The 13,266-nt window shown below is 53.9% G+C and overlaps 1 protein-coding gene across 1 annotated transcript in view; it reads left to right on the top strand.

The window, feature by feature from the left end:
- Nucleotides 1–1,199: 1,199 nt before the first annotated feature.
- Nucleotides 1,200–13,266, top strand: part of CORO2B (coronin 2B) — a 151,149-nt gene continuing 139,082 nt past the window's right edge. Inside the window, exon 1 of the mRNA XM_030931680.1 lies at nucleotides 1,200–1,820. Coding sequence (XP_030787540.1) covers nucleotides 1,806–1,820 — 15 coding nt within the window. The 5' untranslated portion in view covers nucleotides 1,200–1,805. The remainder of the gene's footprint in view (nucleotides 1,821–13,266) is intronic.

The following is a 13,266-nucleotide window of genomic DNA, read 5'->3' as shown; positions in this document are numbered from 1 at the left end:
GTGGCTCATGCCTGTAATCCCAGCACTTTGAGAGGCCGAGGCAGGTGGATCACGAGGTCAGGAGTTCGAGACCAGCCTGGCCAATACGGTGAAACCCCATCTCTACTAAAAATAAAAAATTAGCCCGGCGTGGTAGCTGCGTGCCTGTAGTTCCAGCTATTTGAGGAGCTGAGGCAGAAGAATCACTTGAATCCTGGCGGCGGAGGTTGCAGTGAGTCGAGATTGCGCCACTGCACTCCAGCCTGGGCGACAGAGTGAGACTACTCCCGTCTCAAAAACCAAAACAAAACAAAACAAAAATTGCACGATGACCCACAAAGCACTTCCTGGAAGTTACTCTATTATTGCTCCAATCTAGACACTGGTCTCCTGGAAGGCAGGCATTCCATCTCCTCTCTGTTCCCCCAGCACTTTCCACAGAGCAGGTGCTCATATATGACGTTGCCATCGCTGTCCTGGTGATTTGCACTGGTAATTACCATGGAGCAGGAAACCAGCACTTCCGGGCTTGCCAAGCTGTCCTGCCTGGAGGACCCCTCTGCTTCCATCTCTGCTAACCCCTCCCCTCCACCCTCTGCACGGTTCTGTATATGGAGAAAACGGTTCTGCCCAGGTGCTTGGGAGAGAGACTCCTTTCTCAAGACTTGCGAGGTCACCTCCAGGTGACTGTCCCTCAAATCCCCGCAGCAGCTCCAGGACACAGTGTGCCCCGAGTCAGGATTGGATCAACACACGGGACGCACCTGTATTGTCCCTCCACGAGAAGAGCGGCAATCAGGGGTAGTGTAGACAGTCCTAGGGCAGGGCAGCTTCTATAACAAGAGGTTCCTTAGGGAGCTAGCAGCGGAGTGGAAAGAGCGGGAGGAACGACTCGGGCAGGCAGGTCTTGTGCTGTGGTCTAAGTCACTTCCCACGTCCGTCCCACTTTGATCGTCAGTTTCCTCCTCTGCAAAACTCACTAAGGCGGGCTTCGAGCAAGTCATCGCGGCGGGAATTAGATTCGAAAGAGTGCTTACACAAATCCGTCTAGCCACCCTGTGCCCCAGGCCAGCGCTAGGTGGGGTGCGGGCAGGGCTCCCGGGCTTGCGGCTGCCACGCCCCTCCCAGCCCGCCGCGCCACACTCACGGCCCACGGGCCGACTTTGCGAGCCTCCAGGGGGCGAGCCCGACCGCCTTCTTTGCCCGCGCAGTGCCTCGGCCGTCCAGTCTGTGACTTCACCAGCGTTCCCGGGCCAGCGGGGCACCCGAGAGCCCGGGGCGCCGCCCGCTCCCCAGCCGGCAGGTGCCGGGAGCCAGCCTCGCCCAGCCGCGTGGCGTCCGCAGGCCCGAAGGAGTTAAGGCCGCGGACCCGGGCGCCCGTCTCGGCTCCGGGAGCGGCGGTGCCCGGCGGCCGGCGATCGAGCGGGAGGCGCGGGGCACGGCCGCAGGCGGGCTGCGCTTCTTCCTCCTCCTCCCTCCGCCTCCTCTTTTGTAGCGAGTTCCCGGCCCCTCTTCCTCCCCCCGCCCCCCAGCCCGGGCCCTCTCCCTCTCTCCCTTTCTTCCTGCCTCGCCTTCCTGCGGCGAAGGAGGCTCATCTATTATAAATGCACATTCGGGGCTGACATCAGCGACGAGCGGCGGGCGAGCGCCAACGAGCGGTCCCTGCGCGCTGCCCGCCCGGAGCGCAGCCCCCAGGCTCGGCCGAGCAGCCGGCGGGGCGCGGGGAGCGCGCCGGGAGCTGCCGGACCCCCTTCCCGCCGCCGCCCCGGGCCGCCGCCGCCCCCGCACGCCGCGCCCGCGCCCCCGCTCCGCCGCGGAGTTTCTGCATGACTGTCACAAAGGTAAGCGCCGCTCGCCCGCCGCGCTCTGGACCCGCCGGCGCCTGCAGCCCCTGGGCTGGGCAGCGGGGGGCGCGGGGTGTGGGTGTGGGGAGGGGGCGCCGGTGCCGGGAAGGTGCGGCGCGCGCCTCTCTTGCTGCCGGATCTACTCGAGTCACTCTGGCCCCCAAGGACTGCGGAGGCCAGAGGGAGATTGCCGCTCTGGCAGCTCCGGCGGTTTGGCCAACATCCCTCCGCGCCCGGCCCAACCCCGGGACTGCATTTTTAACCCTTGTTTGGGATGCTGCATTTTTAACCCCTGGAGAGCTGGGCTGGGCGGCTGGCGGTGTCCCTCCGGGGAGTGCGCGGCGGGGAGCGTCGCTGGCAGGGGCTGGTGCTGAGCAGTGGGTGTGGGGATGGGCCTGCCGCCCCGAGGAGGCCAGCGGAGGGGAAACCCCACCCCACCTGCCAGCCTCCGCTGCCCATGCCGGGATCGCTGGCTCCACTCCAAAGCCACTCTGTGCAGAAGGCGCTGCCCAGTCCCGGGAGCCGCTACCAGAGACAGGGCAGGTCCAGGTGGTTGACTTGAAAATGTGGGGAGGGAATGTGACAGGGGAAGCAAAGGTGGGCATCTTGGCAGTCCCCATATTGGAGGACGATTGTTGGGCCTTGTCATAGGAGCCCACGTTTATTGGACTTTAGGGGCTTCCTAGTTGTAGGGAGGAAAGAGTTAAGAGGAAAGATGATGGGGCAGTGGAAAGTGTCAGGGTCAAGGGATCAGGGAAACCTGAGTTCAATCCCCAGCTCTATCCCAAATCCCCTGGATGACCTTGGTCGGGGAGGGGTCCACCCTGGGCCTCAGTTTCTTCTTGTGTGGTGTAAGGGTGATAATATGGGTCCTGGGTGGTGACAGGCTGTTAAAGAGCCAATAAAATCAAGGGTGTGAACCACACTCTTCAGAGAGATCTGTCTGGGTACTGAGCTCAAAGTCTGGCCGTGGCCTTGGGCTTGGCCGTCCATTCAAGGGCCAGACTCCACCTTTTCCAGCTGCCCAGCTGGGTCCCAGAATTGGGGAGCTGGAGGCCAAAGTGGGACCGGCGGCCCACTTGTGGTCAGAGCAGTGGGGCCAGATGCAGGGTGGGGGTGCAAGTGATGGAGGTGGGGTGGTTTTGGCCCCTTCTGGTAAGCCAGGGCCTGCCCATGCCCTCCTCAAGTGTGCCCCAAGACTGAATGTTTGTGCGGATTCTTGGGCCCAACTCCAAACTTTGCCATTGGCCCTTGTTCTGGGACTTGGGAGCACTGCGAGAAGATGAACTTGAGGGTGCAGGGCCTTCCTCAGCTCTGGCTACTTCTGGCAGGGCTGTTGTGACCCACCAGGGGTAGGATGCTTTGGGTTTTGAAATGATGCACATGCTGTTCAGCTGGGAGGGATATTAAGGTTATTAATGTCAAAGATGCAAGTAGGCTGGGACAGAGGAGTAATGGATGGGCCCCGCTAGAGAGAGAAAGGATGTGAGGTTTTAATAATAGCGCTGAGGATTAACTCTGCGCCTCCCCTGTGTCTCTTTATGTGCATGAACTCATGCAGCCTTCCTTCGCCTGAGGCCTGCAAGGAAGGTGTGTTCAGTTCTCTTTAACAGTGGAAGGAGCTGAGGCTCAGAGAGGTGAAATGACTTGCCTGAGATCACACAGTATGTATGTTGCAGAGCTGGGGTTTGTCCTCAAGTCTGTCTCAATCTATGGCCAGTGATCTTTGCACTGCTCTGCTCTGTTGGGCATCCTGGCTACTGGGGGACTTCCATGGCAGAGGAGCACTGCTTGGAGGCCTGAACCTTGAAGCAGGGATGGGACAGGGCGTCCATGAAAGTGGGTGCTTACCTGTTAAGCCCGCTGGCAGGCCTAGCTTCTTGGTATCCAGTGACTATTCAACACTCCTCCACCTTACCCAGCCCCCAACAAACCCTCCATGTCGCTCACCTCCTGCTCTAACCAATGTGGCTTTGGCTTAAGCCAGCTCAGAGGATTAAATAAAATCCCCACCTTAACCCTATCTTCTCTCCCCTTGCTGGCCCTTCACAGACCGGCGTGTTCTTGTGGGGAACAGATAGCAGGAGGGGTGCAGGAGAGGTCCTGGGGACTGTCTTGCTGTCTACAAGTCCGCTGGTAGTAGCTCCTCCAGTACCATAGGGAAAGCCACCATGCTCTGAAAGTCTGAAGGCCTGGCTCCTAGTCCTAAATCAGCCACCAACAGGCTGTGTGACCTTGTTTTTCTATCTGTTTTTCTATCTGTTTTTCTCTGTTTTTCTATCTGTCAAATGTGAGACTTGGTTCCAATGATCTCTAGGGCCTCTTCTGCTGAGCCTTGGTGCAGCTTAAGTTCTGGCAAGGTCACCTCTGATGGAGATTGGGAGACTCTTTGTTATCTGGGGGGTGGTCCGTTTACAAGACAGATATGAAGGAGAACCCTAAAGAGAGTGTGAGAGGTAAGATCGCTGCTGACACACTGGGAGCAGTAGGTAGGGGAGGGAATGGGTTCAAGAGTGAGCGCCCAGGGCAGTGTCTAGGGCTCTGCTGTTGCTTCTCCAGGCAGAGGGTCATGGCTGGGTCCCAACTTCCTGCCCCTTGGACGAATGCCTTAGTCCTTGTATCAGGTCCCGTGAGGGCAGAGTCCTCTGGTTCAGGGTTAGGTATGGACTGCAGGAGCTCTGAGCTCAGACAGGCCTGGCAAGTGGAGAAGAGGAAACCAGATGGCAAGTTGCTAGATCCTCAGTAGCACTTCCATAGAGGAGGTGAGCCTGTTTTCCGTTTTCTGCCTCTCTTTCATACATCCCCTTGCCCCCTTAACCATGAGGTACATACAACTGCTGAAGCTGCAGGCAAACCCTGTGGGTTTCTGAAGGACTCCTGCCCTAACTAGCCTTAGGAACACAGAGCCCCGGAAAGCTTCTAGCCCCATGACATTTCTCCTGGTTATGTTTTAAAGTCTATTTGATTGTATGTAATTTAGTAAGTTACCTTAATTTCTTTTGGGACGAGAAAGAGAAGAAAGCCAGAAAAAGGGAAGAAAGAGCGGAGGGAAGGAAGGCTCTGATGCAGAGCCCTGAGCATGCACTGGAGGTCAAGGTGCTGCCTTCTCTCAGTCTTAGTCCAACGTGCTTCCTAGGGCAGCTCGGGGTCAGGGAGCCAAGGCTGCTTTCCCTGAGACAAGTAGCTCCAGCTGATTTTATTCCTCATGTTCTTCTAACTGCTTTGTACAGTTTTTCTCTTTGTGTTCTGTCTCAGTCATGTACCAGACTAGCAGTGCTTCTCCAGTTCTAAATATCTGTTTCTACATTGCTATCAACTGGAAAAGCAGAGGACAAAGTACATTAATAGAGTTGTGTGTAAAGTACAAGTTGATGGGCTATAAGAAAACCTGTGAGCTGAAGTGTAGGCCCTCGCAACCCGCTTTGTACTGCTCAAAGGCCCTTTGAGTGATTTCCTGGCTGCTGGCTGTGATGTGACCAGAGGTAGGTCTTCCAGGTAAGGGAGGAGGAGGCTTACAGTGATCAGGCTCCCCTGTTTTCAGGTGTGCCTTGTTAAGTTAGATACTAGTGAGCTGAATGCTTTTTGCCTTCCTGAGCCTGGCTCAAGGGGTCAGCGGTCCAGGAACCAAGTGCCCTGAGCAGCAGAATTGCCTGCTGCACCTCAGAAGGCCTTAGGAGAAGGAGTGTGGGAAAAGAGAAGACCTTGGTTGCCAACATGCTCCTCCCTGCTAAGCAGATAGATTGTAGGTCTGTGAGCATCAGCGGTACCTTGGCCCCTCTTTCTGCGGGCAACCTTCTCTCTCCTGCCCCAGCTCCAGCAGGGCACAGACTGCTGATAGGAGCCAGTGGCTCCTGCTGAATGTGAAAGGACTGAGGATGATGTTATTCTGCCCAGGTAATAGCAGGTCTGCATTTGCCAAAGATCATGTGTTTCTAGGGCCCCTACAGAGTCACTCACAGGAAAATAAAATTTTGGAGCAGGCACATCCCCCAACCCTTTCCTTGAGAAATGAGGGAACTGAGACCCTGGGAGCAGAAGTTGTGACGTTGTGACTTGCCCAAAGTCATTCAACAAGTTTGAGGCTGGAGGGGCTGGCACGTCAATTCTGCTGACTGGTGGTCAGTGCTCTTTCCACCTGGCTGCCCTGGGAAGGGGTCCTGGGGCAGCCTGAGCGGGCACAGGTGTTTTGGCCCCACTCCAGTTACCCCACTGCATCGCCCCTGCCTGTCCTGCTGGTGCCTGGATTTCCCTCTGTGGGACACCCTCTGCCCTCGATGGAAAAAGCATTGCAGGGGTGGGAGGAGGAACAGGATGTGGGGCAGGGGAGCCAAGTCCATGGGGGCCTTGCTATACCTACAGTCAGATGGCGAGGGGGATTATAAGGCCCCTCTGCCTCCAGTTCCCTGTCGCAGAATCTAGTTATCCGGGAGATACCTGAACCTCCTGGCATTCTACATCCCAGTACCTTGTTCCTATCTGGGTCTCCCTGGGAGAGGAAGGAGAGCCAGCACCTCAGGAAGCCTTGGTGAAGAGGAAGCGGGGGTACCAGCACAGAGCCAGCTCCCGGGTGGGAGCCCACTTGCGGGTGGGCAGGAGCTCTGCCTGCTCTGCCCACACACCCTTTATGCCTCCTCTCCCTTCCCGGCCTTCTTCCAGATATCCAGCATTCTCGTGCTGGGAGGTGTGCGGCTAGGAGTCATTCGTTCCTTTAGCCAGCACCCTCTGAGCACCTACTCTGGGCCCTGTGTGAGGCATTAGGAACACAGTGGCATTAGCCACAGTCCCTGGGATCCAGAACCTTAGAGGAGAAGGACATGGAAAGGCCAAAGCCCTGAGTTCAGTCTCGAGGTCCAGTGGGCACAAGCCGGGACACCTCTTGTCTTGCCTGCATACTGTAAGTGCCTAATGAATGCAGGCTCTTTCCTTCCTTACTATCTCTTCCTCTAGGCAATGAAGCTCACTCTCCAGAAAATCACTGTCAGGTGCTTTCTTCCTGACTGTGCCCAGAGGCCCCGTGTTCCCCTCCCCCTAGGCACTGCCACTTTGACACCTATGGCAGCTCTTAGAGGAAGCTGGGCAGGGTGTGAGGCTCTCCAGGGCTCCCAGAATCACCCCACACTGGCCAGCCCTGTAAGGCTGGCACACACGAGTTTGGCTGGTTGGGAGTGTGGATGCTGGCTGGGCCAATGTCCTGGCAGCCCAGGGATGGAGTGAGTTTTTCCACTTCTCTCCCAGCCCAACTAGCTGGAGCAGACACAGCCTCCGCCAGGGCCAGTGCTGGTGGAGTCTCGGCTCCTGGCACCCGGGCAGCCCTGATTCTGATTTGGATATGCCTGGCCACAGAGCTTATCTTGTGTCCAGGAGACGAGAATGCGTGCAAATTCTCTCTGTGCCCAGCCCTGTCTCCTTCCCTCTTTTCCTGATCAGCCCCATTGGGTTCCCATTCCTTCCCCTTTTGGCCCCGCAGGCTCAGGCCCAGGGTCCTGAAGCACCCTGCAGCCTGGGGAGCTTGGAGCAGCTGGCATGGGGCAGGCCCTGCCAGGGAAGGACAGATGCAAATCCAGTGGCTTCCACATGAAAAGAAGCTGTTTAGAATGAGCCTCTCCTTTGTGGGCCTGGAGTGCGGGACCAGCTGCTAAGGAGGCACAAGTGGGGTGGGGGTGGGGAATGGGGAGAAGCCACCACCGCCCTTCCTCACCCCTCCTTTTTGCCCCCACAGAGGCCCCTGGAGGGATTTTGTAATTGGTTTCTGGCTGGCACCCTCCTTCCAATTAATTAATGTAGCGATGGGAGGCTCCCAGGTTTGCTCAGGCTGTCTTTCGTACAGAATACATCCATGGGTTACTGCCCTGAATCCCGTCAGCTTTCTCATGGTGGGGAGGGTCCCCTCTATTTAGGGATGGATAAACAGTGTCTGAGTGGAGAGATGACCACACCCCGGTCCCAGAGCTAATGTGGGTCAGAGGCGGGATGCACGCCCAGATCTTCTGGCTTTGAGCCAGAACCTTTTCAATCCGATCACATAATGGTCCACAACCCGTGAAGATTAATCACCATCATCACGATAATGACAGTTATCAAGCAGGCGTTGGGCACGCATGATCGCATTTACTCTGTACAACCATGGGGTAGTTTCTATTATCCATCCCATTTTCCAGAGGAGGAGAGTGAGGCTTAGTGAGAGTAGGTGAACTGCTCAAGGTCACAGGTTGAATGAATGAGGGGGGAGCAGGGATTTGTACCTGGGCTGTCTGACTCCAGAGAACACTTTCATCTCACTTCTAGGCCTTTGGTCCTGGGGCATGATCCTACTCTGCTTCCCCTCCCCACCGGCCCCCCACCTACAACACAGTGGGCTATTGTCTGTTGTGTCTGTGGTCCAGCCACTGAGGATGTGCAGGACAAATGCTGGTTGCCTTGAGGGTGATGCCCATGGTTGTGTCCTGCTTAGATTTGCCTGTGGTCTTTAGTGGAGCTGGGAGTCATGTAAATAATTTGGGGAAGGGTGTTGGGGGAGGAGGGTGTCCTGTGCATGGTGTTTGACATCAGATCGGGCTGCTTGGGCAGGGCATTCAGCCCAGGGCAGAACAAAGTATGACAGAGGCAGAGCCGCCTTCTCCATTTCCATGAGGCTAGCTTGATTCAGAGAACGCAGGTCCCTGGTCCAGGCCTGCAGCCCTTACCAGAATCAGACTTTTCTCGAGATAGCCCCTGATGATTTGGGGTGCCACTGGCTAGGAATGCTGGCTTTGAAGTCAAACACATGGCAGTCTGTCATTTGCTTTCTGTGTATTCTTGGGCAAGTTGCCTCACCTCTCTGAACACCTGTTTCCTCATCCATTCATTGGGATTGATAATAGTAGCACTTAAAAGGATTGTTATTAAGATAAAGTGAGCTGGTCCATGTGAGGCACTTACCATATGCCTGACATGTAGCGTTAGCTATTATTCTCAGGAAGACAGAAAATTAATGAGTGTCCTGGGGCTTATGAAATGAGCAATACAGGGAACTCTGGGAATGGCAGGGGGCCTGACCTACTCAGAGGGGTCAGGAAGTGACTTTAAGTTGAGTCATGAAGGATGAGTGGGAGGTAGCAGGTGAAAGGAGGGGAGCTGGGGAGGGAGCAGCAGGCCAGGGATGAATGGGCAAACGTCAGGAGTCAAAAGCCATGGACCTTGATCGCTTCCTGCATGCCGGGCATTGATGAGAGCATGGTATAAGTATCCACTCATTTAATCCTCAGAGCAACATCATGGTATGGGTTACTGTTATCATCCCTGCTTTACAGATAAGGACGCAGGCACAGAGAGGCTAAGTCACCTGTAAAAGGTGGCCCAGTGAGGCAGGATGGAACTGGTCCACACCCGGACCTCTGGATTCTGGCCTCTTTCCTTCCCTTTGCCTGCTGCTTGGTGATGGGGAGGGTGACCTGACCTTGGATGCTTCTAAAACTAACCCAGGCAGGGGGATGTGGAAGTTCCAAGTTCAGTTGCCCACCCCGATGCCTCACAGAGCCTCCTTGGGCTGTATAAGGAGGCCAGAGGCCCTCCTGGCTCTCAGGCAGGAGGGAGAAGTCATTTATTTTTCCAAAAGGAAACTTTGTTCTGGCAGGAAAATTTCCACCTTATATTTGTAGTGGGCTCAATTATGACCATTTTTGTTCTTTAGATCTTTCTTATTATTTATATTGGGCCTTGGTCTTTAAAGTCAAACTATAGGGAGATATGTGTGCGCACACACACACTCACACATTTTTTTCTAAAGTGTTAAAAGTCCACACCAATAGTCCCAGCTACTCAGGAGGCTGAGGCAGGAGGATCAGTCTGGGCAACATAGTGAGACCCCATCTCTAAAACAAACAAACAAACAAACAAACAAACAAACAAAAACTCCTAAGTGTCTGCAGTTTGATGTCTGCTTTGCCTGAGTTCAGAGAAGGTGGATGTTTTACATGGTGTTCATGCCACAGGCTTAAACTTACTGGCCCCTGTATGAGACAAATGCTAACACCCCTGGAGGCTCTGGCTGCCCAGAGTGGTGGTATGTGGAGGCTCACCCCGGGTAGGTGCTTATGCTAATTCCTGGGAAGCCTCCATGATCAGTATTTAACCCCGGAGATGTCTGAGGTCATCTGGGCCAGCCCTCTGCCTGTACGGCAATTTACACTTTTTAGGAATATGAGAATGATTCCTAATTTTAATTTAGATTAGTTTAAAAAATACTAATTTACTAGTAGGCAGTTCCCAGCCTTTTACCAGGTGCTAGGTCCCTGCTTTCAAGGGACCAGCAGGCAATAACAATAACGATGATAACAGAAGCGGCTAACCCTTCCAGAGCACTTAGTTTATGCCAAGCATATATAATCTGTTTTATATGTATTAATTCATTTAAGCTTCATGACAGTCTATGAAGTCTGTGCTATTATTATCCCGCTTCCTATGGCTGCAGAAATGGAGGTCCAGGGAAGGAAGGGAGGTAACTTTTACAATGTTCCCACAGTCAGTCAGGGACTCAGCCTGCCTCGCAGGCCTTCTGTCTTGCCACTTTGTCAGGCTGGTGGGAATGACCCGGAAACATGTAGTCCAGAGCATGGGACCTGGAGGCAAAAGACCCAGGCCTTGCTCTTGCCTCTGCTCCTTACTGTGTGACTTTGGGCTAGTCCCTGGATGTCTCTGAGCCTCTGTGAAAATGGAGTTAGTAGTCTATCTCTGTAGGGTCCTCTAATATTCAAGTAACATGGGAAAGATGTAAATAAGACGCTTTGTAGATGTCATGGAAGGAAATGGTTTATTGTGATGTCTAATCTGTGCCCCCTCCTTTCTTCTTCCTCACCAGTATTTCAAGGCCCTCAGATTTAGGCAGTTCCTTCCAATAGCTAGCCCACTTCTCCCCTGCTGTAGTCCTTATTTCAGAATTGATTCATACTCTGTGGGTGGAAAAGAAAAGTTCATCTCTTCCAAACAGCCTCTATCTGTTTTTACTCTGTCAGGCTAGTTTGGTGTGGATGAAAACTTGCTTTTCTCTCTTCCTGTTCTGTCTATTTTGGCTGTTTTAATATGCTTGGGACAAATAATCTGGCTATAAAAATGTGGTGTCCTGCTTTCATTTGAAAAGTGAGCCAAATAAAGCATCCAAACCTTGATCTGTATCATCCCGGCTCTCTGTAGATCAGAGCTCCCTGTGGAAGGCGAGGAAAGGTGGATCCCAGAGCACAGTCCTACCTGGGTCCCTGGGCAGAGAGACCAGGTTCCCACTGTCAAATGACCTTGATCTTTGCTCCAGATACATCCCGATGCCCCCGGGACTCAGACCTGCTTTTCCTTTAGGTTTATGGAGAGGAATACCTCTACTAGCTTGAGGCATTGCAGCAAATCATTTAAACACCTTGAGTTTGATTTCAGAACTAACAGTTTTATAATCTGGAATCTGGTAGAATTTCCAGGATGTGGAACGGCTGATGGAAAGAAAGGTTTTGGTGGAAGGCGACAAAGGGATTTAATTCCTGAGGATTTTTATTTAACTCCTGAAGAAATTGCTGGTTATGCCTGCCTTGCTGACCTCCAGGTGAAAGACCAGCTTGCAGAAATGCATGGGGAAATTTGGGATTCCGAGAAATTTGGAATTCTGGGAAAGGGGATTTCTGCATACCTGAGTGGCCAGCTGATGACTTTATCTTCACAAATCTGTCTTCTAGAGACCCTGAGTCTGCCTTCCTGCCTTACTCATTAAAAGATCTGGGAACAAACTCAAGTTCTTATGGATTGAGGCTGTTTCAGGGCCTGAGCTGTCCTGTTAAACTGACTTTTCAGGGTCCGAATCCACATTGATTTCTCAATCCTTGGAGCTCCTGTAGCATGTGATCCCTGGTATACCAGCCAGCAGGGAAAGGCCTTATGTGCCATGTTGTTTGCTGATTATCTTATGAGCATGATCTTTGGCTCCCTAACTTGTGAGCTTGCTGAAGCTAGAGATTAGGTCTGATTCTTTTTAGTAGCTTTCACAGCACTCATCAAAGGGCTATGCATGCCAGTAAGAGTGTGCTGTGGATTTTTGGAATACCAGGTATAGACATACAAGATTTGGCAGGATTTGGAGCAAGACTAAAACATTCCCTGTTGCTGCTTGGGCAAAATCTCTACTATTAGAGATCTGTGGACTGCTAGAGCTGGAAGGGACTTTAAAGATGTAAGTAGACACCCCCATTTTGCAGAGGAGAAAACTGAAGCCCCAGAAAGTTTTCCCAAGGGGGCATAGGGAAGATGTGACTGAGTGGGGACTGGGGCTCCCCCAAGTTACTGGCAGGCTCAGGTTGGGTTTTCCAATTCTCTGTTTTTTTTTTTTTGTTTGTTTGTTTTGTTTTGTTTTTCCTAGGCTTCTAGTAGTTGTCCAATGTTGGCAGGCCAAGGAATGATTCAAAAGTGGGGAATGGGAGAAAGTTCCAGAAAGGAGACTTTGAGAACTTAACCTAGATGGGAGGAGGCACCTGGTTGGAGAGACTTGGCTCCCCAAGTGACCAGCTAGGAGGACCCTGACCAGAGGCCTGGTTTGGTGGTGGCAGAGGCAGAGGGAGCGACTTTGGAGGCCTTTCTGCTCAACCATCAGGCTGCGGCTGCCCAGGCCTGGCAGTGCATGCCCTACGTTCCTGGCTGCCCCCCTGCCCTCCACAGTGGCCCATGACCCCCGGCTCTCCCTCCTGGAAGCTGGCCGTCCTGGCACACTGGGCTGCCAGCAATCTTTCCCTCCTTTGTTTCTCTGAAACCATGAGAAGGGCCGCTGGGTTGGGAGCCTGGGTTGCTAAGAGCTTTCCTCGGGCCAGACCTTATCACCAGCTTGAGAAGTCTCCTGGCCAAGATTTCCCTGGAACTCTGGCTCTGAGGGAGGGAGAGTGGGTGGAGGGAAGGGGAGGTGGTACTCAGGAGCCACAAACAAAGCTGCCCCTCTGTGCCACCGCCCCCCCTCCCAGGACCAGCATGTAGGAGCAGCCTGGGAGCCACAAGCTCAGTGGGCCTTTGCTTTTTGAAGAGCAGCGGGAACAATGGAACCAGAAAGCTCTTTGGAGGCTGCCCCCCCATGCCCAGCCTGGCACTTCTGTTCTCTCAGGTACCCCCATAACTCTGCTGTTACCCCCACTTTTCAGAGGGGGAGACAGCCTCCGAGAGGATGGCCTGCCCTGCTTCACACAGCAGGAAGGAGCAAACTGGACGGTAACCCCCGACTGCACCGCCCCATGCACAAGCAGGAGATGCGGGCGAGCTGGCCTGGCAGTGGATGGCCGAGGGTGCTGTGGGGCCGTTGGTTTAGAATGTCCTCCCCCCTACCTCGCTTAGAACCCACCATAGAATTCCCTTCCTTTGGGTCTTTTAGGTGTTCTTAAAAATACAAATCCCCTTGAGGGGGTAATAATGCCCTAAGTGGTTGTCATTGACTAGACCCAGCCTCCTG

Source organism: Rhinopithecus roxellana, chromosome 5 (assembly GCF_007565055.1).
Source record: "Rhinopithecus roxellana isolate Shanxi Qingling chromosome 5, ASM756505v1, whole genome shotgun sequence".
Taxonomy (NCBI): Eukaryota; Metazoa; Chordata; class Mammalia; order Primates; family Cercopithecidae; genus Rhinopithecus; species Rhinopithecus roxellana.
The sequence above is the reverse complement of the archived record's forward strand: the minus strand, read 5'-3'. Positions and strand labels throughout refer to the sequence as shown.